This window comes from Equus quagga, chromosome 12 (genome assembly GCF_021613505.1).
Source record: "Equus quagga isolate Etosha38 chromosome 12, UCLA_HA_Equagga_1.0, whole genome shotgun sequence".
Classification (NCBI taxonomy): domain Eukaryota; kingdom Metazoa; phylum Chordata; class Mammalia; order Perissodactyla; family Equidae; genus Equus; species Equus quagga.
Genome location: NC_060278.1, coordinates 14,323,152 through 14,348,890, shown reverse-complemented (window position 1 = coordinate 14,348,890; position 25,739 = coordinate 14,323,152). Strand labels below are relative to the sequence as shown.

Genomic DNA, 25,739 nt, shown 5'->3' with positions numbered 1-25,739 from the left:
TGGCTCATAAATAGCAAATTATAAAGTATAATGCTTGCTAATGATCAGAAACCTGATTGAGCATAGAATCAGAAAATTTGGAGTTGATAGTGACCTGAAATGGCACTGAAAGTTCATCCCACTTGCCTGTTTTTATTTTGGAAATGAAAAATTGGCATCCATTACTGATCGTTTGATTTCTGGTTAAATAAACACGCTAGGGATGTTCAGTTCCAACTGCTCAATTCCAATAAGCGCACAGCATGGTGTGGTAACTCATGTGGTCTGGTAGACGAGCTTAAATAACAACTTCAGCTCTGACAGAAGGAACACTGCCATTAGATTTTGTGCCCATCATGAAAGAAACAGTGTAGGATTGTCAGTCATGAACCAGCAGATAGACCACGCTAACTCAGCTCTTTAGAGATGTGAATTCCATTCTTCCGCTCATGGTTTTCTCTTAGGAGTGTATTTTCCTACATTATAGTTGTCCAAGGAAAGTGCCTTCCTGGTCTGTTTACCTAATTGCTCCCCATGTTGGGCACTACCTAGAGAGTAATATAAGAGGCTGCTTAGAGAGGTAGATTTTAACTCGCAAACCCACTTCAACTAACCTGCATACCATAAAGTTTTAGATTTCAGCAACTTTTAATTTTTAACTTAGTACTATATAGAACCATTTAAATAAAAAATGTCGAGGGATCTATGCTCCTACATAATATAAAACTTATTTGCAGAACTTAGTGTTATTTTCAAAAGCCTGCTACTAACAATCTATTAAGAATATCTTCATCAGAATTTGCATTCAAAACATTTAATTACTCAATTTATCTAGACCTCTCTTTTGCACAAAGAATTTGAGATAAATATTTTCTTGTATTTCATGCAGAAATCTCTAGAAGGCAAGAATTATTCCTCCCATGTTGGAGAAGAAACAGATTCATGCAGGTTAATTGTGTCCAAGGTCACGCAGAAAGTATTAGAGACAGGACACATGGCTTGGTCTTCTTCCCTCTAATTCAATGTTTTCTCTGCACCGCCAAAATGTCTAATAGAAATTAGGGAATAAAGAAGAGAACAGAGCTTTAGGGTTTTGGACACGTGAAGGAAAATGAAGCTGTTGTTAAGAGGCCTTTCATGACCAGAAAACCCCTTTACTTCTATTATTATGTGAAGTTTTTTGGCTGTTATTATCCTTTTGCTTTTCCCAATCTTAAAAAAATGGTACTAGAGATAGAAAAATGCACATGGAAGGAGGACACCTGGGTTTTCCCTTAGAACAAGGGTATGTGTTGAGTGTTTCCTGTGATTAAAAGTACCAAGGTAGAATTTAAAAACAAATTTTTTTACTTCTAAAGTTTTATCTTAAAAAATATAAATTTCTCTATTTAAAATATACAGCATGATAATTTGATATATGTATACATTGTAAAAGGATTCCCCCCTTAGAGTTAATGCATCTATCACCTCACATAGTTACCTTTTCCCTTTTTTTCCTTTTTTCTTTTTTTGAGGAAGATTAGCCCTGAGCTAACATCCGCCACCAATCCTCCTCTCTTTGCTGAGGAAGATTGGCCCTGAGCTAACATCCGTGCCCATCTTCCTCTTTTTTATACGTGAGACACCTGCCACAGCATGGCTTGATAAGTGGTGTGTAGGTCCTTTCCCAGGATCTGAACTGGCAAACGTTGACCAGCAAAGCAGAGCACCCGAACTTAACCATTGCTCTACTGAGCTGTCCCCTACCTTTTTCTTTTTTTCATCAGAACACAAGTTTCACTCTGAGCAATTTTCAATTATACAATACAGTATTAGAAACCAGTCACCATGTTGTACATTAGACCCTCAGACCTTATTCATTCTATAAATGAAAGATGGTTTCTTTTACCAGCCTCTCCCTATTTTCCCCACCCCCAGGCCCTGGCTACCACCATTTTAAAATCCATTTCTATGCGTTCAACTTTTTTGTTTTGTTTTGTTTTGTTTTGTTTTTGGAGTCCACATATAAGTGATACCATGCAGTTTTCTCTGTCTGGCTTATTTCACTTAGCATAATGCCCTCCAGATTCTTCCATGTTGTCACAAAGGCAGGGTTTCATTCTTTTTTAAGTCTGAATAATATGCCATTGTGTATATATTACCACATCTTCCTTATCTATTCCTCCGTAAACAGACACAAGTTGTTTTCCATATGTTGACTATTGTGAATAATGCTGCAATGAACATAGGAGTGCAGATATATCTTTGGGATAGCGTTTTTGTTTCCTTTATATTTATACCCAGAAATGGAATTACTGGATTATACGGGAGTTCTATTTTTAATCTCTTGAGGAACCTCCGCACTGTTTTCCATAGTGGCTGTAGCAGTTTACATTTCCGCCAGCAGACTGCAAGGGTTCCCTTTTCTCCACATCCTAACCAGTATTTGCTATGTCTTGTCTTTTTTCATAATAGACATCCTAACAGGTGGTAGGTGATAACTCATTGTGCTTTTGATTTGCCTTTGCCTGATGGTTGGTGCTGTTGAGCACCTTTTCATGTACCTGTTGGCCATTTCTATGTCTTTGGGAAAAATAGCTATTTAGATCCTTTCCCATTTTTTAATTGGGTTATTTGGGTTTTCTGTTGAGTTGTATGGAAACTATTCCTTGTATATTTTGTATATTAACCTTTTATCAGATATGTGGTTGGCAAATATTTTCTCGCATTCCATAAGCTGCCTTTTCATTTTGTTGATGGTTTCCTTTGCTGTGCATAAGTTTTTTAGTTTGATGTAGCCTCACTTTTTTTTTATTTTATTTTTTTGCATTTGTTGCCTTTGCTTTTGGTGTCAAATTATTCAATAAATCCTTACCAAGACCAACGTCAAGAAGCTTGCACTCTACATTTTCTTTTAGGAGTTGTATGGTATCAAGTCTTACATTCAAGTCTTTAGTCCATTTTGAGTTGACCTTTTGTTTATGGTGTGAGATAGAGGTCCAGTTTCATTCTTTTGCATGTGGCTATTAAGTTTTCCCAACATGATTCATTGAAGAAACTGTACTTTCCCCATTACATATTCCTGACTCCTTTATTTAAAATTAATTGACCCTATATGAATGGGTTTATTTCTGGGCTCTCTATTCTGTTCCATTGATCAGTGTCCCTTTTTATGCCAAATCCATATTGTTTTGATTACTTTAGTTTTGCAATATACTTTGAAATCAGAAAGTATGGTGCATCAAGCTTTGTTCTTCCTCGAGATTGCTTGGCTAACTGGGGACTTTGTGGTTTCACATAAATTTTAGAATTTTTGTTTATTTCTGTGAAGAATTCTATTGGAATTTTTGTGCAGGTTGCATTGAATCTGATTGCTTTGGGTGGTGTGACATATTAACAATGTTAATTCTTCCAGTCCATGAACATGGAATATTTTTCCATTATTTGTGTCTTCTTCAATTTCTATCATCAGTGTTTTCCATTTCCCAATGCACTAGTCTTTCATTTCTTTGTTTAAATTTATCCCTAAGTATTTTATTGTTTTTAATGCTGTTATAAATGGGATTTTAAAAAAATTTCTCTTCCTAATAGTTGTTCTACGGTTCTATAGAAAAAGAACTGATTTTTGTATATTGATTCTGTATCCTACAATTTTACAAATTTGCTTATTAGTTCTAATATTAGTTCTAATTTTTTGATGGAGTCTTTAGGATTTTCTCTATATAATGTCATGTCATCTGCAAACAGAGACAATTTTACTTCTTTTCCAATTTGGATGTCTTTTATCTTTTTCTTATTGTCTAATTGCTTTGGCTAGGACTTTGTGTTTTTTCTAATCTTAGAGGAAAAGATTTCTGCTTTTCACTCTTAAGTGTGATGTTAGCTGTGGGTTTGTCATATCTGAACTTTATTTTGTTGTATTACATTCCATCTATACTGAATTGCTAAGAGTTTTTATCATGAAAAGATGTTGAATTTTATCAAATACTTTTTCTACATCTATTTAAATGATCCTATGATTTTTATCCTTCATTTCATTAATGTGGTGTATCACATTGATTGATTTGTGTATATTAAGCCATTCTTGCTTTCTAGGGATAAATCCAGCTTGATCATGGTGCCTGAGCCTTTCAATGTACTGTTACGTTTGGTTTGCTAATGTTTTGTTTAGGATTTTTGCATCTATGCTCATCAGCAATATTGATCTGTAGGTTTCTTCTCTTGTAGAGTCTTCATCTGGCTTTGGTATCAGGTTAATGTTGGCCTTGAAAATCACTTTGGATGTGTTCTCTCTTTTCTTTTTTGCACTAATTTGATAAGGATTGATATTAATTCTTCTTTAAATGTTTGGTAGAATTCCCCAGTGAAGCCATTTGCTCCTGGACTTCTCCTTTTTTTTTTTTTTTTTTCTTTTTCTCCCCAAAGCCCCCAGGTACATCGTTGTGTATTCTTCGTTGTGGGTTCTTCTAGTTGTGGCATGTGGGACGCTGCCTCAGCGTGGTCTGATGAGCAGTGCCATGTCCGCGCCCAGGATTCGAACTAACGAAACACTGGGCCGCCTGCAGCGGAGCGCGCGAACTTAACCACTCGGCCACGGGGCCAGCCCCTGGACTTCTCCTTTTTGAGAGTTTTCTAATTACTGACTCAATTTCCTTTCTAGTAACTGGTCTGTTCAGATTTTCTATTTGTTCATAATTCATTATTGATTGGTGTTATGTTTCTAGGAATTTATCCATTTCTTCTAGGTTGCCCAATTTGTTGGCGTATAATTTTCATACTAGTTTCTCATCCTTAGTATTCCTGTGTTATCAGTTTTAGCATCTCCTCTTTCATTTCTGATTTCATTTGAGTCTTTTCTCTTTTTTCTTAGTCTAGCTAAAGTTTTGTCAACTTTTTTATCTTTAAAAAACAACAGCTCAGTTTCATTATCCTTTTCTATTGACTTTTTAGTCTCCATTTTATTTATTTCTACTCTGATCTTTGTTATTTCCTTTCTTCTACTAACTTTTCGTTTGGTTTCTTCTTTTTCTAGTTTGTTGAGGGGTAAAGTTAGATTGGTTAGGTTTTTTTTTTTTTTGGAGATTTTTGTTTTGTCTTAATGTAGGCATTTATCATTATAAACTTCCCTCCTAGGACTGCTTTTTCTGCATCCCGTAAGTTTTAACGTTGTGTTGCCATTTTCATTTGTCTCAAGATAGGTTTAGATTTTCTTTTTGATTTCTTCTTTGACCCATTGGTTGTTCAGTAGGATATTTTTCAATCTCTACATATTTATGAACTTTCCAGTTTCCTTCTGCTATTAATTTCTAGTTTCATACGATTTTGTTCAGCCAAGATGTTTGATATGATTTCAGTCTTCTTAAATTTGTTAAGACTTGTCTTGTAGCCTAACATGTGATCTATTCTGGAGAATGTTCCATGTGTGCTTGAGTAGAATGTGTATTCTGCTGCTTTGGGATGGACCATGTAGTTTAAGTCCAGTATTTCCTTTTTGATTTTCTGTCTAGATGATTGGGAGATGGGCATTTGTGCCTGCCCCCTCTCTGCTGAGTCCTGTGGAGATAGCCATGGCAAGTGTTCATGGGCATGCCTGTTAATTGCTTATTTATCTACTGCAGTCCTGTGGGACTCGTGAATGCAAATCCCATTGTCTATCAGAGCTAGGTGATCTGGAGGTCTGTCCCTAAGGTGGCAACCACAAAAGCTGGACATCAGACTTTTGTGCAAGCTCCTTCCGAAGAGATGCTGGTGACCTGTTTTATTTATTGGAGTAAGCCAAAGAAAGAAGGTGGTGGAAGCACCCACTGGCTCTTTTGGGCTCCAGGGAGGATCACAGTCAGCACCTAGATGTATGCAGTTTCATTGTGGGTATTTTCTCAGTCACCTGATGTATAGCAGTCACTCAGCTAGTTTCCGGATTTCTCACAGAAGAAGATTCTTTGGTTGTAGCTGTACATTAGGCGTGTTCATGGGAGGAGGCAAATTCAGGAGCCCCCATGCCCTGATCTTAGTCAAAAGCTCTCAGCATTAAGTCACACCCCAAAACACAGTAAAGACAGTATTCTGTTCTACGTCAATCATGTGGTACAGGAATTAGTTCAGGAAGAAATGCTTACGGCAAGATATGTGGGAAGGGGTATGGAGTTTCCACACCCTCTCTGAACATACTACTTTCTCAGCACCTCCGAACCGTCATTAACCCAGAAGCTGTCCATCATAAAATCTTGGTTTTTTTCTTTCATACTCAGATATTTACTGATCTGGGAGGTAAGTTTTGCTCTTTTGGTTCTGTGAGTTTCATTTTCTGTACAACATTTTTTGGCAACAAGATTTTTAAGCTAAGCAAAAGCTGCTCATTTGTTTTCTTTTCAAAAAATAGAGAATAAACACTGTCAGTTAAAACAAAATATGAATTCTCATTGGTGGCTCTTATACTGTGTTCCAATGTATATTTCATGTTAATAGCTTTATAATAAACACTGGCAGGTTGACTCATTGGAATATGAGATATAGCACTGAAGATTCATCTCAGTGTATTTCAAGGGGGCTTCAGAAATTTTAGCCTGGGGCCCTGTAAGCTACCTTGCAGCCTCTTTAAAGGAATACAACAAAGACAGAAATGCAGGCATTGTGAATCAAAGAAGAAAATTCCCATTAATGTTAAAGGAATTTCTTCAGCGTGGAAGAGTATAATTGTATGTATGAAAAAGACATTTTCAGGTCTTTTATAAGTGATTATAGCTTTCCTGGATGTGTTCCTTTCACTTTCAGCATTTGTCAAATGTATTTGAAGTTCATTCAATCCACTTGGGCTGCATTTTGAAAGAGGCTCAGAGAAATTTAAGCAGACAGTGCCCATTAACGTTAATGGACTTCCTAAGGCAAAATTTCCCCTTACTGGGCTCAATGTTAACCTCAGTATGAGGTTAGAATTTACTAAATATTTAGAGAATACTCAATTCTTTAAAAATATCCCCAATGCTATTTCAATAACAGGATTCAAACCATGTAAAATTCAAATAGCGCAACTACAAGATTTGAAGGCTAGATCCATACTTTTGTGAAGACTCCCACTAGAATTCATTGATATGTTTTTCTCATTGCATTTCTTCTGTTCTAATGGTGTTTATAGGCACAGCACTTGTTGTCCAGTGGGACCATGTACATCTGCAGGATAATTACAACCTGGGAAGCTTCACATTCCAGGCAACCCTCCTCATAGATGGACGCATCATCTTTGGATACAAAGAAGTAAGTAATGTATTGATGATTTCCTTCCCCTTTGACCTTGACCTCTATCTAGCTTTTCCTCCAAGTTTTAAGAAAGGGATATTTTATAGAAATGAACCTCAGATCATTTTCTCACTTCTTGATTTCTTTTGCTTCATAAAAAAATACGTTTTTTTAAATCTACTGTGTGGCACCGATTGTTAATTCTTTAGGTTTTATCTTGTTTTGTTTTCTGATATCATTGCTATTATAATCCAGGAATTTCATAAAATTATTGAATAATTATATTCTAGTGGTATTATAATGATATATATCTAAGAAAACATATTTCCAATTTGGAAGAATTTCTTCTCATCTACATCTGATTGTTTATATTTATATTTTTTGTTTTGCCTTGTCAATTTCTGTGACTTTTTTGGTTCTAATTCTAAAAGAATTAGTAGACATGAAAACTTGTGTGACTTAATGACCCAATACTTAAAGCGTTCCAGGACAGCTGAGTCCACAATCCCTTTGGCCGATGCTTATTGCAACCTGATAGGAAAGATTAATTAGAGATCTAAGTGACAGAAAGAATAAATGAACTTAAACTTATGGTTTGTTTCATTTTACCAAATTGACAAAGTAAAGAATGGAAATTTGCTAAATAGTAGCCTTAAATTTACAGAATATCTAAATTAGAATAATAGCATGTTTGGTTCAAAACTCTATTGACAATGTCATTAAGCTCTATTAGACAACCTAAACTTTGGGGGAAGAAAACAAAGAATATAGGAATAAGGTTCCAAGAACAGCAGATGTGAGGTTTTAGGCAATAGCTAGGCATGAGAGAAATTCTGACAATATGAATTGATAGTGGGCATTATTAACCTATGGATTAATGGGTATTTATAATAATGCAGACTCAATATTTTATTTTCAACTGAAGGGTTATTTTCTCTTTGGAAATGAATCTTCAGCTGTTAAAAAGATACTGACAATTTTAGAAATTTTCCCTTTGGTCAAGTCTTCTGAAGTCTATCTTTTTTATAAAGTGAGGGATATTTATATTTCCATTAAATAGGCCAACTTTTGGAAATCTCATAACCATGTTAAATGTTCCCACTTCTTTGAAGAATTCTTCTGTAGAATTAATCATTTACTTGGGGTGATAATATAAATAGAATATAATGTAAGGTCTGTTCTATTTGGTGCTTCTTCATCCAGAGCTATATTTTTATATCATTGCCTACCATATTCTCGGAGCACACTCTCTGGAAGCTGAGAGAATGTCGCTCAAAGGGACTCAGTCGTTTCAAGTTTTCATTATAATCTGATGTGTTGCTGGGGCTGCAGAGTGACATTATGGAATGTTAGTTTTCAACAGTTTTAACCAACAGTGGTAAAGTTTCTGGAAAGATGTAGGGTCAGTGAGTGTAGAGTCTTAAATCTCACTAACTGTAGGCTTTGTCAAAACAGAAGTTTGTGTTCTTATTGTGGTCTCTCTCTCTAGTCCTTACTGTAAAAATTGTCATTTTCATTTATACTGTTCTCAATGGTATCTCACATTGCAGAGTAACAGTTTATTTTTCCTATTCTCTCTTTGTAGTGGGTTTGGTATTTTTAAATGTTTTCTTCTTTTTTTAATTTTAATCAAAGAAAAAATTTTCCATTATGATTTTCTTGTTTTGTTATGGGGAATAAGCTGATGGGCAATTTTAACACTTTCTTCACATTCCCAGACTGTTGTCCTATTGAACATCAGGCCTTCTAAACTCAGAGTTCTAGAGAAGTCACTACTTTATTATTTGCCTTACTGTCCTTTCTCTGTCCTGATTAGAAAGCAGTTTCTAAAAAATTTTCCATCCTACTTTTTTTATTTCTAATACTTATCATTCATTTTATTTGCTGAGGCAAATTTCTATTTGCAAAATTTTCCACGATAGGGGTCCTCTGCAATTGGGGTGAGAGCTAGATGCTCCTGGCACTTCTAGAAAAATATTTATAATCACGATAGCATACAATGGTTGTTTGCATAATTTATTATCCCTGACAAAATGCTTTCACATACTTTATACTTTTCAATTCTTCAACAATATCTCATATTTTAATATTCTTAGCCTTTCACAAAGGTGCTGCCACCTAGAAGCTATGGAATAAATGTGTGTGGCTTAATTATGGAATTAAATCACACACAATTATCTTGATTTTATAGTAAGAAAACTGAGTCAGAAAGGTTAAATTACATGCTGGAGGTCACAGGTCATCTTAATTTGGTGATCCCAAGATACCTCAACATTTTTTTCTTTCCCAAGGAGATTACGTATAACAATTTACAAATCTATTTCTTTCTTTCCCAAGGAGATTACGTATAACAATTTACAAATCTATTTCCTATTTGTTTTTTCAATAAATCCTTGTTAATGTGTGGTATTTAGTAATCTTTTTATCTGACTCCAATATATTATACAATTACAATCCCACAAAGTCAGGAGAAGTATTTCTAGTTAAGTTATAGAGCTAATGAAATCATAAGAACCTAAGAATATAAGGAGTATAATTTTATGTTCCTGTCCAGATTAAATGTACAGAACCAAAATTATAGACAGGGGGGCCGGCTCCGTGGCGGAGTGGTTAAGTTCGCGCGCTCTGCTGCAGCGGCCCAGGCTTTCGCTGGTTCGGATGCTGGGCGCGGACATGGCACCGCTCGTCACGTTGAGGCGGCGTCCCACATCCCACAACTAGAAGGACGTGCAACTGAGATATACAACTGTGTACCGGGGGGGGGAGGGGGCGGGTTTGGGGAGATAAAGCAGAAAAAAAAATTATAGACAGGGAGGAAATACAATTCTTTCTGTAATACGTTGCTCCTAACTGGCTAATGCCAGCTTTGTTTTATTTTATTACATTTTGCTTGAGAAAAAAAATTCTATTTTATGCAGGAACTGCCAATAAAGGACTTGGTTAAATTGTAGACTAAAATTAGTAATGCACTGAATAAATTTATTGATACGAATTTCAGTTTATTATCCTCAAATGATTTATTCTGGTAGTTAATTATGTTTCTCTTAGTAATTCTTAATGTACCAACTGCCTATACGAACCACTCAAATGACCTCCAATTCTGTCATGCTCCATGTACGGTCATTTCTCCAACAGCATAATTTTTCACAGTGCAAACTAGATAAATAATGATCAATAAATTATAAAATACATTTGTGCTTCTCATAACAATCTTTCTTGTAATGAGATCGAGATAGGGAAGTACTTTACTACTGTTTAAAATAAGAATGAATAAAAATTTGCTCATAGCATTCAATGGTCTTTCACCAAAGGCCCAGTATTCTTCTGACCATACTGGTGAGAGAAATAGGGGAGGCACAGACTCCTTTAAATAATTGTTATCTCTCCTGAGCTTATAGTTCTGTATTATTCAACCCAAAATTTGAAATTCTGCTTTAAGTTATAGGCCCTTATTGTTACACAGCTGTTTACTTTAGTTAGCTTCACGGTCCTTACTCTTAGCGGGTCGTCCTTCAGGGCTCTCCACCTAAGACCTAGGTATTTACTATGGAGCATTGGCCTTAGTGGCTCTGAACTCCTGTGCTTTAAAAAATGAAAAAAAGTCCATAGGTAAAAAAAATAATAATAATAACATGCATCCTCTCTTAGATCAATGGAATTTGGAAAATCAAATTCCAATTTTCTAGTCTGTTAATAACTGGCTCTGACCATAGAACCCAGATTCTTTATATTATTTTAAGTTACCATTGAATAATGATGATTGTTTGATTATATAGATAGAGACCTGAAATTTTTGTTCTATTGACAGTGTAACAAGGAAACTACCTATTCCCAAAAAATTACTTCATTCCAAATGTATTAGAAATTTGAAGTCAGATATCTGACAGTTCTTGATGCTGTCTATACTAGTATACCGTCATATTTTAGAAGTTGCATTTCATCTTTCTTCTCTGATTATATTTTGAATTTATTGTTACTTTTGATACAAACTAGGGAAGGATATCATTCATATTGTGTCTATTGCAAATTTGATTTTTTTTTTTACCATCTCATGGGAGGGACAGGATGGTCACCAGTTTTGGACAGTGCAATTAAAAAATATGTCATGTAATCCTTTTTTATGGTGACGGGGGGAAACCATAGAAAATGCATACCCACCTGAGAGTCAGCCTATTCCATCCATTTGCTTGTTTAAGTACCTTACTATCTCCTTCAGCAGCAAATTTCAGAGGAGGTCAGTATATAGGAACTTTATTGTTTATTAAGTAAAATCACTTTTTAATCTATTTTACCATTTAAGTATTTAAACCTAATGTTCCTTAGTGTAACATTTACTGTTACTGTGGAAGAATGCATAGTTAATAAATCGCCATTGCCAATTGGTTGTAGGTTTAAATGGCACCCTTAATGCATTTTTTGAATTTCTTTGAAGACTATTCCTCTTATTTAAACTGTAATAACCCTTCATTCATGGTAATCATCCTGAAAGTATTAAAAGATGAACACTTACTGAGCTTGTAGAATTTATGGACTAAAAGAATTCAAGAGAGTCAGAGAAAGCTAAAAAGAACTGAACAGTGAAACAATTGCCATTTAGATATGAAATAATTTGCATTTATGGCTATTGCTATATGTATCAGAATCTTTGACATATGTTAATAGGGTAAATTAATCCAAGAAACTTTATAGTTGTGTGAGCAGAAACATATATATTTTTATTTAAATAAAATTTATTTAATAAATTTGTAATATAAGGTTGAGAAACCCCGGATCAGTTAAAATACTGATTATAAACTCTAAGGAAATAATTTTAAAGAAATGTAGACACAGATGATTTTATATCATCACACTTCCCTGTATTTTAAGTACATAAAGTATGAAATTATATCTACAAGGCTTTATTTAAGATCTAATTCATTTGCATTTGTGGGTGTATTTTATTCTTTAGTTATCTCACCTATAGAAGCTCCTGATGTTTTCATTTCTCTTTATTTTCTGTAGTGTAAGAAAATGACAGTTGAACCATTTTCCCTTTGTAATGTTCCAATAACAAATGCTGTGAGTAAAAAGAAATAAAGAAATAAAGTAGCCAGTAGAAGGACCAATAACCTAGAAGAAATAATTTTAGAAATAGAAAATTTGTTCTAATGCTGGCCCTGCACCGAATGGTTATGTTGTCCTCGGGCCATGTGTGTGCTCTTTCTGGGTGCCCTTTCTCCTTTCAAGTCCCACTTCCCTTTTCTCCCTGAGGTGTCACTGAGAAGTTTCTCTCACAAGGTGCTCTTGCTGTATGAGGCCATTTCTTGTCTCTCTGCTCTGAGGTTCCAAGACCAAACGGACCCTTTGTCCCTGAGGTGAAAGTCCTTGATATTCCATGTGTCTCCTCAAACCCACAGTGCAGGGTATCCCATCCCATTTCTTTTCCCTTACTGTGTTATTCCCAGGCCTTGTTCAGGCAAGCCCCCTTACCCAACTGTCGTCCCAGGTAAAGTCCCCGCCGTAGTGTTGACTGTCTTGAGACGAGTCACACGGGCTTCTTCAGCTGGCACCCGCCTCACTGTCTCCTTTTATATGAAGCTCCAACTCTAGGTGTCAGTTCACTAGTGAACTTTAAGTCAGAGGTCACATCGATTTACGTGTGTATGTGTTTATAAAATGGATATGTTGTCAACATTTAAATATCAGATTTCAAACAAAAATATACATTTGCATCTTCTCTTGAGAAACCAGAAGGTTTGGAAACACTTATCCTGCATTTCCACATAGCAACAATTGGCTGGAAATTTTACTCAGGGTGTGCTCCCTTCTCTTTTGCCCTCACTGATTTCTTCTTTCTTATCCCAGGCCAGCACCAGCTTATGTAGAGATTAAATTTGAGACTCCTCTTTCAATATAGGGACTGTCTTTACTTCTCAACGTTATGCTGTTATTTGTCTTCTTTCAGATTTTAGATAGGGTATGACTGTGAAGATGGGGGCAGGAGGCATGTTAAGAAAGTATCTTTAGCTTAGGGCTCTCCTTTGCGTCCGTGCCATCAAGTCTTAATACCTGGCACATGGAAAGGTGTATGTAAGCTAAAAAGAGATTAAAATAATTATGCGAAATGGTAACAATCTCCAGGAAAGCAAATGGATTTTTTATATTGTCAAGTTTAACCAAAAGCTTTTCTGTTCAAATGTAGTTTTCAGATAACTAAGCACTAATACTCTGGACTTTATGTGTTGTTTTGATAATAATAAAAGACAGCATGACTTTTTAAAATTGGATGCCTTATTGAGTAATGCAGAAGCCAGATCAGACATTTCAGAAAGATAAGGTGGGAAGTTAGGGCTTGAATGCAGGTGAGAATGGATAAAATAGTAAGCTTTGGGTTTAAAAAGAATTATATATGTATATTTATATATTTATTATTACACACAGACATATATATGTGTAAAACTGCTAGACACCGTATTGCTGATTAGCAAGTGAACAAAAATGAGTTTAGAGTAATTCTTTTCCAGTTATGTTCTGATAGGCGTATGATTCATACTTTGGAACAGATACTATACAATCAAGCCCTTGCTGAGATGCTGTGCTGCCTGTTAGATAGATAGCTGGGTCCATAATGGAAACAAATGAATGTTTTGGCGAGATTTGCAGGGCAGAACCAAGAGAGAAGTAAAATTCCATTAGCTCTGACTCAAGCAGCATGCTGTTATCTCCATAACTGTTTTAGAGATGGACATAAAAGTTTACATTCTAGGCGTTGTGTTGCGCCCTTGTGTCTTGGAGAATGATGCCACAGTGTGGAACGCCGAGCTGTCTTTGAGTCTTCCTCCAAAGGCCTACCTTTGCTTGCTCCTAATATCATCTCCTGCCTTAATTTTGTTTAGCCATTGCAATGCTTTTTTGTATCCATACTTCATTTGCTTCACTATCTGTGTCTTGTAAAATGGAATAAAAAATAAAATACCTAAAAAAAAATACAATTGATAAATGCTTGTGTAAGCTGAAATGGAAGCGTATTTTAACTGGTGTTAGTGCTCCTTTCCTGCTATCTATCCTGTAGAATGACTGTAATTGTAAAACTCATTCTCAGAAATTTATGATTCAATACAAATCATACAGTGGCTGAGTGAAAATTTAGCTTTGCTTTAATCATAAAAAGGCAACTATTATAGGCCCTTGAAAATAATGAAGCTACATTTCTTTTTTTAAAAAAGCTTCTGTAGTTTAGAGTTTGTACCATTTCAAATTGGCTTCCTGACATCCCCAGGAACTGATTTAGGAGACGTTTTGAGAATTAATATAAATTTGTAGAAAGGATGCAAAATCGCTTCCCATAAGCAAAGTTTTTAGGATTTTTGTACGTGGACGTCATCCTTGGCCATGACTTCTCTGGCTTGGGTCCTTCACATCCTTCTAAATATAGTCTTCTGAAGAACAGGTGACTGTGACAATATGACAGACCCTTTCCTGAGCTAATTTTGCTCAATATTAGCTGTACATTCTCGATAGTTTATTTATACGCACACACACATGAAATTGTTGTGTTGATGTTCATCAAAAAGTAGTTCATTTTCAATATGGCTTTTAATAGTGCCCCTAACTCATCTTAATGGTCTGTGATTTTCTATTGACCTGGAAACCTGCAGACTGGTCTGCCTTGCACACAGACAGCTTACACAGCCTCGTTACTTGGCTACAGTGAGTGGATGAAGGATACTTTCGTAGAACAACCCCACACCTTTGATGTTTTGAAGTAAAAAGATTACAGCCCAAGAAGGCAGAGTAAAAAAGATATGACAATATCCGGTGGAGAGACACAGACGTATTTCTGGAAGAAATCTATTAGAAAGCCCGGAATTGTTTGTCTATTCCTCATTAATCTTCTACAATGTTAGACATTTAATACAATTGGTGAAAGTGGTTTTTTCAAAACCAGATATGTAATCATTTCATAAAAGGCAGAGTGGTTTCTAAGAAAACGTAGGGAATTGAAAGCTTCTTGTACATTTTCATTTTAATATTTTAATCAAGATAAAATACCACAGTTTTAGAAAACCTATGCGTTTATTCATGAAGTCTGTGAAATTTTAAAGAAAAGCATTTGAGGCCAGTGATATTGCCATAAAATTGTTATCCTTTTCTAACACTTCCTCTTCTAGTTTTCTCCCTCTCTGGACATTTCAGACCTCCTTTTTAGAGATGTACAGGTTCTTCTCTGCAGATCCAGAGGACACCATTCTTATGGCCTGCAAGGTGACTGAACTGAAGTTGTACAACATGGCAGCCATGATGAAAAACTGGACTCCATTTTTCCTGCTACTGAGACCAAAAGCTTCAGTGGCATTGTTGACTCTCCTTTCTCTCACTCCCCTTAAATCCATGGCATGTCTTGATAGCAGTACCTTCACAGTTCATCCAGGATCCATCTTCCTGTCACTTCCACCTCCTATACTCACTGCTCTAGCATAGTCTAAAACACCCGTCTCTTATCTGGACAACTCTGATACCCTCCTAAGTAGTTTCTCTGTCTACGCTTGCCCCCTACATTCTTGATCACACAGCAGCCAGTGTGATCTTTTTCAGATGTCATGGAATGTCCTTCTACTGTTCCAAACCCTTTAAACCTTCCCCATACGACTTGGAATAAAATCCAAAGTCATTGCCATGGCTGCAGGGAATGCGTGCTCCCTACCATCTGCCCCCACTAATTCCCAGCAACTTTGACACTCTTATGGTCCAGTGATAGTGTTTTAATTCCTAAAAGACACCAAGACAATTCAACCAAGGCCTTCGCATGCACTGGTCCCTCTACTCAGAGCTGTTCCTCAAATATCCTCATAGCAGGCTTACTACAGAAAAGTCACCTTACTTTCTGTGACTCCTTCTCTCAAAGAGGCCCCATCCCTTTCTATCTCTTTACCATGTTTTAGTTTCCTCTTTAGCACTTACCACCTCCTAGCATGCTATATTTTTTGTATCCACTAGTTTAAATGTCGGCCTCCACCCTCTAGAAGGTAAAGCTCTATGAAGGCACAGTCTTTATTTTGTTCTCTTCCGTAATTCCAGTGCCTACAATAATACAGAGAAAATGTTCAGTTAATATCTGATAAATGAGCGAATGAATTCTTCCTATCTTATCTTATCGAATAGCATGGAGAGTGTATATGCCTTTTGAGAAAGTAATTTATATGTAGTAGACATTATTCTCAGAAATTCATTTTCTATTTTATATTCCCACATTATATTAAGACTCAGCATAGAGATATGTATGGTATTAGTGGTTAGTCCTCAGAAGTCACTCTCCCATGAATAAGTAAATCTTAAAAAAATTGCAGCAAGTTAAAATGTTACCCTTAGAAGCAAAAGATGATTTCTACCTACCTCTGCTCTCTTTGTGTATAGGTGGAACATTTCACCCTTATAATTTTGGTTTAAATCATTGTTAACAATTTGCTTGTTGAAACTTGGAAAAGTCAAGATAATTCACTATAATGAAATCATTGAATTTGAGGCTGAAAGGATCCTTACAGGTCATCTATAACTTTCTTCCTAGAGGGTTGGCCAATTTATGATGTGATTATTTTCAGTGACAGAAAACTCTACGTTGTTAGGCTACCCATTTTGGTTTGGGGTAGATTTTCCTTAGGTTAAGTGAATCTGGATCTAGGTAACATAACGTTGGTCTCTATTTTTGGAGTCTAGAGGAAAAGCAATAAACTGGAAAATAAAGGATATAAAAGAGTGAAAATAAGATGCAGAAAATTAAACTTTTCTACTGAAACATTCCAATCTTTCAAGTTTAATTGTACCTAGAGGTGCAGAGATATTTATCTGATTCCCAGACACCTAGGAGGAATAATACTACTTCATTTTATGTACAAACACCCAGAGAAGTTTGTATTGGCTAGTGAGTCTTTAATAGAGAATGTATTGGTTGGTATTGCTGTGTAACAAATCATCTCAAAATGCAGTGGCTTAGAACAACTCCATTTCTTATTTCTCACAAGATGTCTTGGTTGTTCTACTGATCTGAGTTGGACCCTGCTGACGCAACTTGTCTCACTCATGTGTAGGCTTTTAGCTGATGGATTGGCTAGGGGCTACCTGGTCAAGGATGACCTCTGCTGGAAAGAAAACATTTTTCCACGTCTTTTGTGTATCTTTAGCAGACCAGCAGGGTACATTCTCATGCAGTGGCAGGGGTCCAAGAAAGGAGGTGGAAATGTGCAAACACTTTTTCAAGGCTGTCTTTTGCTTCAGGTTTGCTGTCGTCTTCTTTTGCCTTATTATTGAGCCAGAGTCAGAGTGGAAGAGGACCACAGAGTGAAAAGGCAAAGAGTATGGATATAAGGAGGCCTTTGATTGAGGCCCTTATTGCCGGCCATCAATCCACCACAGATAAAAAGTGCAAGGAGGAGAGGCTTCGACTTAGAGACAAAATATAAAAGAAGGGAGTGAAAGGAAGGAAAAAGATGGAGAAAACATCAAAATGAAAGATGGCTAGGTAAGGGAAGAGATAAGGAAGACAGATAGAAGAGGTGAAGTAGATAACCTGAAGAGAAGGGAAAGCTGCTATACCGTGAGGTCTGCAGGAACCAAGATGTGTGACCTGGAAAACAAACTTTCGTATAAAAATATAAAATATTTATAAAAATAGAATAGTATTTTCCAATCGATAGCAAGATAAACTCAAGTTCTGCTGGAAGTATGGGAAAAGAAGAAATACAATCCATTACCACAGAATTGTCCGGTAAAATATTTCACATCTTGCAGAGGATAACTGCAGTCATAGATGTTGGAGAATGGAAGCAAGTGACAAATGCAAGTAGCAAAGCTTTCATACTTACTCCTAAGCAGGCATCTATTAATAGTGCTATTTAGGGGCCAGCCCGGTGGTGCAGCTGTTAAGTGAGCAGATTCCGCTTCGGCGGCCCGGGGTTCACCAGTTCGGATCCCAGGTGTGGACATGGCACCACTTGGCAAGCCATGCTGTGGTAGGCGTCCCACATATAAAGTAGAGAAAGACGGGCACGGATGTTAGCTCAGGGCCAGCCTTCCTCAGCAAAAAGGGGAGGATTGGCAGCAGTTAGCTTAGGGCTAACTTTCTCAAAAAAAAAAGAGTGCTATTTAAAAATTATGACTTTCTTATGAATTGGAAATTTTTTCTATGCTTTTCCTGTTCTTTTGTCTTTTCTTCTTTAACTGTAAGTCTGTCTTGAATATGAATTACTTTTATATTAGCACTCCTCAACATGTCATATGAAACTGGGTAATGGCATAATCCCCACTCAGAAATAGATTACATATATTGATACTGAATATATGATGGCTTAGTAAGCACTAAATAAAGTATATCAGAGTTTCATTTAGTAAATGAACTTTTTGGGGCAGAAATTTTGGTTTTGCTTTGTTTGTTTCTGTTGTCCAAATATCAGAATACTTCTTAATGCTGGTTACAAACTGGAGATACTGATATAAAATTGGCAATACCTTAACATTGTTTAAGAGAGGACTGATTTAGTACATAAAGGGAAAATGCCATCTTCCATTTACTTGCTTCGAGATAATTCTGCAAACTTCAGAAACATTAAAATTTGCTCTTAATTGGTCAATTTCAACAAAATAGCCCTTTTACAATTTTATGATGTCATGGGCAAAAATAAGGAGTACAGCCCTTATTATATCTTCTCTCCAGGTTATTCTGCTTTTGTCTTATTACTCTGTTGTTTGTTATGGTTGAAATAACAAATGTTTGATCTGATATGTTCTTTAAATGAATTACCCACAGATGGCCCACTGTCCGCTTATTCTACCTACAGATTATTCTACTTACAGATCTGTTTATTCTACCTATCTTTTTGTTTCTTGTCCATTTATTTATTGAAGATGGTTTCATTCCCATTTTTAATTCTATAAAACTGAGAATAAAGATAGTAATCATACTTCCAATGACTCTTTTCTAAATCTAGCAAAATTGGCTCCAAGAGTTTGTCTCATTTTTAACTATTGTATCATGTTTAAAATAGTCCCAATGTGTCCTAATTTTTTTAACTGTAAATACAAGAAATGTCTATCATATTCAGATTTTGGTTCCATTGAGTTTCCAATTTAGGAAATCTGACCTTGAGATGACTTATAATAATTCATAAATTTTTCCATGAGTTTCAACTAGCATGGAGAAGTCAGGTGTCCATTAACAATTGACCAATTAACTATATATTAATCAACAATTCCATTGATAAGTAGATATTTAGCAGTGCACTTATTTGTCATTCTTTAGGTTTTGTATCTGTAAGACTACTTATAAACAAGGATTTTTAAAAACTATGAAAATAAATGCATCATAAAGTCTTTTTAGACAACAAGTAATGCAAGAAGAATCTCTATTCCTGAAATGGTATCCAGCAATAAATGCATTCATGGTGTGCCTATATGTGTGATAAGTTTTCAGCATCCAGCATCAGTTAGGTTCTCTGAGAATCTATTACTCTCAACATCAAGTAGCCATCTGTAGGACCAGGAACTCTCTTGTCACTGTAACCCACCAAATAGCACCAAACAGATGTTATGTTTAGGTACTATACGTCTTTCTTCTTTAATATTTCCTGCTCTCTCTCTTTCTGGTCCTTCATCTCCATCACCTGATTTTACCCATTAAACGAGATGATCCCACTCCTCGCCCTGACCCCTGAGTGAAATTCAAACCTAACACATAGCATCTGCTTTTTCTTTTCCAGATTCCTGTCTTGGTCACACAGATAAGTTCAACCAATCACCCAGTGAAAGTGGGGCTGTCTGATGCATTTGTCGTTGTCCACAGGATCCAACAAATTCCCAGTATGTAGAAGAAGGGTAATCGCAAAGTATGAGCCTGGTGTGGGGGTAAATTTAAAAGAGATTGATCTCAGGCAGATGTAATTCTTCGAGCAAGGAATCACTTAGCTAATTGCTGCTTGTTAATTATGCTGTTGGGTTTATAACTCTTATTGGCATTGGCAATCTCTCTGTTAATATTTTCGATAAAGTGCAATTAAATAGCCAAGCCAAGAGTGTGTAATTTTAGATTTTTTAGGATAGTTAGCTTGGTGGTGTAGATATATTTCTTTTATTAGGAGTAAGAAAAACATTAATAAGTGACAGATTATTTCACTGATAGGTATGACTTTTGTTTGTTTTGTTTAAATACATTTATCAGCAAAAGAGAAGATTTGTGGATTTTATGTTCAACATGTTTGTATAAAACTGAAAGTCTAAAGGAAGATGAAAGAAAAAGTATAAATTGAGGTGAAAAAAATTTTGGTGGAACTGTACCTACCAGAGAACACATGTATCTTCTTTGTTTAAATCATTTTTGCCATCTAGTCTAGTTTAAATTTGTGGAATAAAATCATATGTGTTACTTTGGGCAGCTGTTCATCAGATTAGAAATTCAAAATGTAACAGCTATTCATAGTAGTTCTGATCATGTAAATGTTGCCATTATTTGAAAGTTTCTGTGTTTTAAACCTCCTCTGCTTCCAGAACAGTCCTGAGGGGCACTTGGGTGTGTTAGTACTGAAATTGTTTGTGTCCTAGACCTGCAAGAAGGGCCAGTAAAATACAACTCAAGATTAGATCATTTCTTTCCCTTTTATTCAGAGTTCTTTTTCTTCTTTTATTTCATTATGCTGGTAGATAATTTATCACATGCATATGCTATTTGGTCTTGACTTGAGCTAATTCTGTTTAATTATGCCATCTCTCATATATAGACAGTAAATGGAGTGGAAATTATTTAGACTTTCAGAGCAAAAGATTGACTGGAAACATTATACAGGTTATCTTACAACTATGGTTTACAATGATATTCAGTGTGGCGGTTCTGTTTGGTGAAGAGCATGAATCTTCCGTGGCGGTGTCTCTCTGTTAGCTGAAAATTTGTGGGAGGTAAGATTCAAGGGGACTGTCAAATCAAGGCGGATTTTCCAGAAATCAAATTGTGCCGTGACCAAAACAAGGATATATTAGCATGTACAGGCAACATAAAGACATCTTGACGGAACTCTTAAATAAGAAGCTCGGTCTTGGGGGAGCCAAAGTTGTCTCTTATTTGAGGAGGAAGGAGTATTCTTGCATTCTTTCTTTCAGAGATGTTAAATCAAGCATGACTTGAGTCAATTATTGAACAAGTAAAAGGAAATACTAGTTTATTTGTGGGTTCCTTTCATCCCAGAAAGAATTTTATTTGCAGCTTCCTCAGAAAGCATCCTGGTCCACGTCAATGTTCTGATATTTTATTGTTTAGAGAAAAAGACCCACCAAAGTACAAAAGAAAAACTTTGTTCAGATATATTTTAATATTCTAGTATTGTGTGAGAACTTAGGCCTGAAAAAATTGTACTTAGACTTCAGAATCCCAAAATGCAATTTTGCATCCATTGTTATATTACAAGAGGGTAACCATTATGTTTAGGAGGAAAAATAGCCTTCCCAAACATAAATTTCATTGAATAAATTGGTAAAATTCATATGAATTTTGAGGGGCTGGCCAGTGCAGCGGTTGAGTTCGCGCCTTCCTCTTAGGAGGCCTGGGGCTCACCGGTTCGGATCCCAGGTGTGGACCCACGCGCTGCTTGTCTAGCCAGACTGTGGCAGGCATCTCACATATAAAGCAGAGGAAGATGGGCATGGATGTTAGCTCAGGGCCAGTCTTCCTCAGCAAAAAGAGGAGAATTGGCAGCAGATGTTAGTTCAGGGCTAATCTTCTCAAAAAAAATTTAAAAATTCATATGAATTTTGAGAACAGATTATGTCTAAAGTTAGGAACTCAGCATTCATCTAAAAAACTTCCTCAAGCTTGGAGTTCAGGGAAAAGCTTCTCTCAGGCAAGCTGCATGCTGGAATGACATTCACAATTCCTGTTGACCTCACTGTTCCATCCTGAGAAAATTAGCCACGAAGCAATGGAAGTTCTGAGTTTCTAACCACTCATTCCTGCCGTTGGATGAGACTACATTTCAGCAAGAAAATTGGAATTGATATATTCTACTTAAAAATCTTTTTCGGAACAGAAAAATTTAAATCTCCTTAAAAATCTGTTCCCACATTTATAAAACGTAACAATGTCTGTTACATGAGCTTCTGTATAAGAGGAGAGATTGCATTGTATTCTCAGCTAAAAGAAAAAAAAGAAAGCGTACTTAGTTATGCCAGAAATTAGGCTAAGAAGAGGTTAGCATGATATAAGTTATACAAGGATTGTCTTTTTCTTAGAAATAAGATGATTCCTAGAGATCTGTATGTTATTTGTGCAATCAGAATTTAGGTAAATATTTAAGTCCTTTTCAAAATTATGCTTCCTTATTTTACACTTCTCATTATTAGGAGTCATCCTCATGGAATTTAAATCATTCATCTCTGTTACCCCTTTTTCTTCTCCTGAGTGAAATTAGGGAAAAACAGATCATTATCCTAAGTAATGAGTGGTTTCGTTTCTTCTGTATTCCAAGAAGCATTTACATAGGACCATGTTCTCATAAGATCAATTTTCTGTTCTTTTAAACATTTTGGTTGCATGGGTTATAGAACCTAGATCCTCGGATTAATCTAGCCGTGGCAACGTGAGAATGTAAGCTACAACCTGGAGAATAATTTTTCCCAGTGGGACCACAGTGGCTATACCATTTTTATCAGATTTGCTGAAGGTTTGGTAAAGCATCTTTAAAAAGCTGTAAGGCAAGTTTAATTTATTATGAAGATTTCTTCCCACACTTTCATCATAACATCACCAAAATCTTGTTTTTCAGTTTTTAAATGCTTCCAAATAGTAAATAATTTCAACATAATCTTCAAGCATAGCTTATTAAGGTAGCTTTTGTCTTTCAAAAAAGATTAGGTTATCTAATAGTTTAAAATATCAAAGGAAATTCAGGCATTGTTAGTGAATTAGTAAATAGTTCTGAGGTTACAAGGGAAATTCCTTTGCTCTTTCAAAAAAATGAAAAAATTCCATGGTGAAATTGAAATTGACCCTTATATTTTTTTCATTTTTTCTTCTTTTTTAAAAATTTTATTGCAGTAGCATTGGATTATAACATTATATAGCTTTCAGATGTGCATCGTAATATATTTTGAATTCTGTGTGGATTACATCATGTTCACCACCCAAAAGCTAATTATAGTCCATCACCTCACATGTGAGCCTAATTACCCCTTTTGCTCTCTCCCTTTCTCCCTTCCCCTATGGTAACCACCAGTCCAATCTCCATTGCTATGTGTGTGTTTGTCATTGTTTTTATCTTCTGCTTATGAGTGAGATCATACAGTATTTGACTTTCTCCCTCTGACTTATTTCACTTCACATAATACCCTCAAGGACCATCCAAGTCGTCACAAGTGGCCGGATCTCATCATTTCTTATGGCTGAATAGTATTCCATTGTGTATATATGCCACATCCTCTTTATCCATTCGTCCCTTGATGGGCACCTAGGTTGCTTCCAAGTCTTGGCTATTGTGAATAATGCTGCAATGAACATGGGGGTGCATGTATCTTTATGCATTTGTGTTTTCAAGTTCTTTGGATAAATACCCAGCAGTGGGATAGCTGGATCATATGATAGATCTAGTCTTAATTTTCTGAGGATACTCCATACCGCTTTCCATAGTGGCTGCACCAGTTTGCACTCCCACCAGCAGTGAACAAGGGTTCCCTTCTCTCCACGTCCTCTCCAACACTTGTTTCCCGTCTTGTTCATTACAGCCATTCTGACTGGAGTGAGGTGATACCTCATTGTAGTTTTGATTTGCATGTCCCTGATAGCTAATGATGTTGAGCATCCTTTCATATGCCTGTTGGCCATCCGTATATCTTCTTTGGAGAAACCTCTGTTCAGATCTTTTGCCCATTTTTTAATTGGGTTGTTGGTTTTTTTGTTGTTGAGACGTATGAGTTCTTTGTAGATTTTGGATATTAACCCCTATCTGACATATGGTTTGCAAATATCTTCTCCCAATTTTTAGGTTGTCTTTTCATTTTGTTGATGGTTTCCTTTGCTGTGAAGAAGGTTTTTAGTTTGATGTAGTCCCATTTAGTTTGATTTGTTCATTTTTTCTTTTGTTTCCCTTGCCTGGTCAGACGTGGTCCTTGAAAATATGCTACTAAGACCGATGTCAAAGAGCGTACTGCCTATGTTTTCTTCTAGAAGTTTCATGGTTTTGGGTCTTACATTCAAGTCTTTAATCCATTTTGAGTTGATTCTTGTGCATGCTGTAAGTGAATGGTCTACTTTCATTCTTTTGCATGAGGCTGTCCAGTTTTCCCAACACCATTTATTGAATGGACTCTCCTTTCTCCATTGTATGCTCTTGTAGAATATTAGCTGTCCATAAATGTGTGGATTTATTTCTGGGCTCTTGATTCTGTTCCATTGATCTGTGTGTCTGTTTTTGTGCCAGTACCATGCTGTTTTTGTTTTGTAGTATATTTTGAAATCAGGGAGTGTGAAACCTCCAGCTTTGTTCTTTTTTCTGAGGAATACTTTGGCTTTTCGGGGTCTTTTGTTGTTCCTATATAAATTTTAGGATTGTTTGTTCTATTTCTGTGAAAAATGTTGTTGGAACTTTGATAGGGATTGCGTTGAATATATAGATTGATTTAGGAAGTATGGACATTTTAACTATGTTAATTCTTCCAATCCAAGAACACGGAATATCTTTCCATTTATTTGTGTCTTCTTCGATTTCTTTCGACAATGTTTTATAGTTTTCAGTGTACAGATCTTTCACCTCTTTCATTAAGTTTATTCCTAGGTATTTTATTCTTTTTGTTGCACTTGTAAATGGTATTGTATTCTTAATTTCTCTTTCTCCTACTTTGTTGTTAGTATATAGAAATGCAACTGATTTTTGTATGTTGATTTTGTATCCTGAGACTTGACTGTATTCATTTATTATTTCTAAAAGGTTTTTAGTGGGTTCTTTAGGGTTTTCTATATGTAAAATCATGTCATCTGCAAAGAGTGATAGTTTCACTTCTTCTTTTCCAATATGGATCCCTTTTTTTTCTTTTTCTTGCCTCATTGCTCTGCCTAGGACTTCCAATACTATGTTAAATAAGAGTGGTGAAAGTGGGCATCCTTGCCTGGTTCCTGTTCGTAGAGACATAGCTTTCAGTTTTTCTCCATTGAGAATGATATTTGCTGTGGGTTTGTCATATATGACCTTTATTGTGTTGAGGTGTTTTCCTTCTATACCCATTTTATTTAGAGTTTTTATCGTAAATGGATGCTGTATCTTGTCAAATGCTTTCTCTGCATCTGTTGAGATGATCATGTGATTTTTAGTCTTCATTTTGTTAATGTGGTGTATCACGTTGCTAGAATTGTGGATGTTGAACCATCCCTGCATCCCTGGAATGAAACCCACTTGATCATGATGTATGATCTTTTTAATGTATTGTTGTATTCAATTTGCCAATATTTTGTTGAGGATTTTTGCATCGATGTTCATCAGTGATATTGGCCTGTAATTTTCTTTTTTTGTGTTGTTCTTGTCTGGTTTCAGTATCAGGATAATGTT

The 25,739-nt window shown here is 35.9% G+C and overlaps 1 protein-coding gene across 1 annotated transcript in view; it reads left to right on the top strand.

Annotated features, from left to right (window-relative positions):
- Positions 1 to 25,739, top strand: part of PLXDC2 (plexin domain containing 2) — a 412,416-nt gene that overhangs the window by 273,754 nt on the left and 112,923 nt on the right. The window contains exons 6-7 of the mRNA XM_046678478.1: positions 7,091 to 7,209; positions 19,920 to 20,019. Of these exons, the coding sequence (XP_046534434.1) occupies positions 7,091 to 7,209; positions 19,920 to 20,019 (219 nt within the window). The remainder of the gene's footprint in view (positions 1 to 7,090; positions 7,210 to 19,919; positions 20,020 to 25,739) is intronic.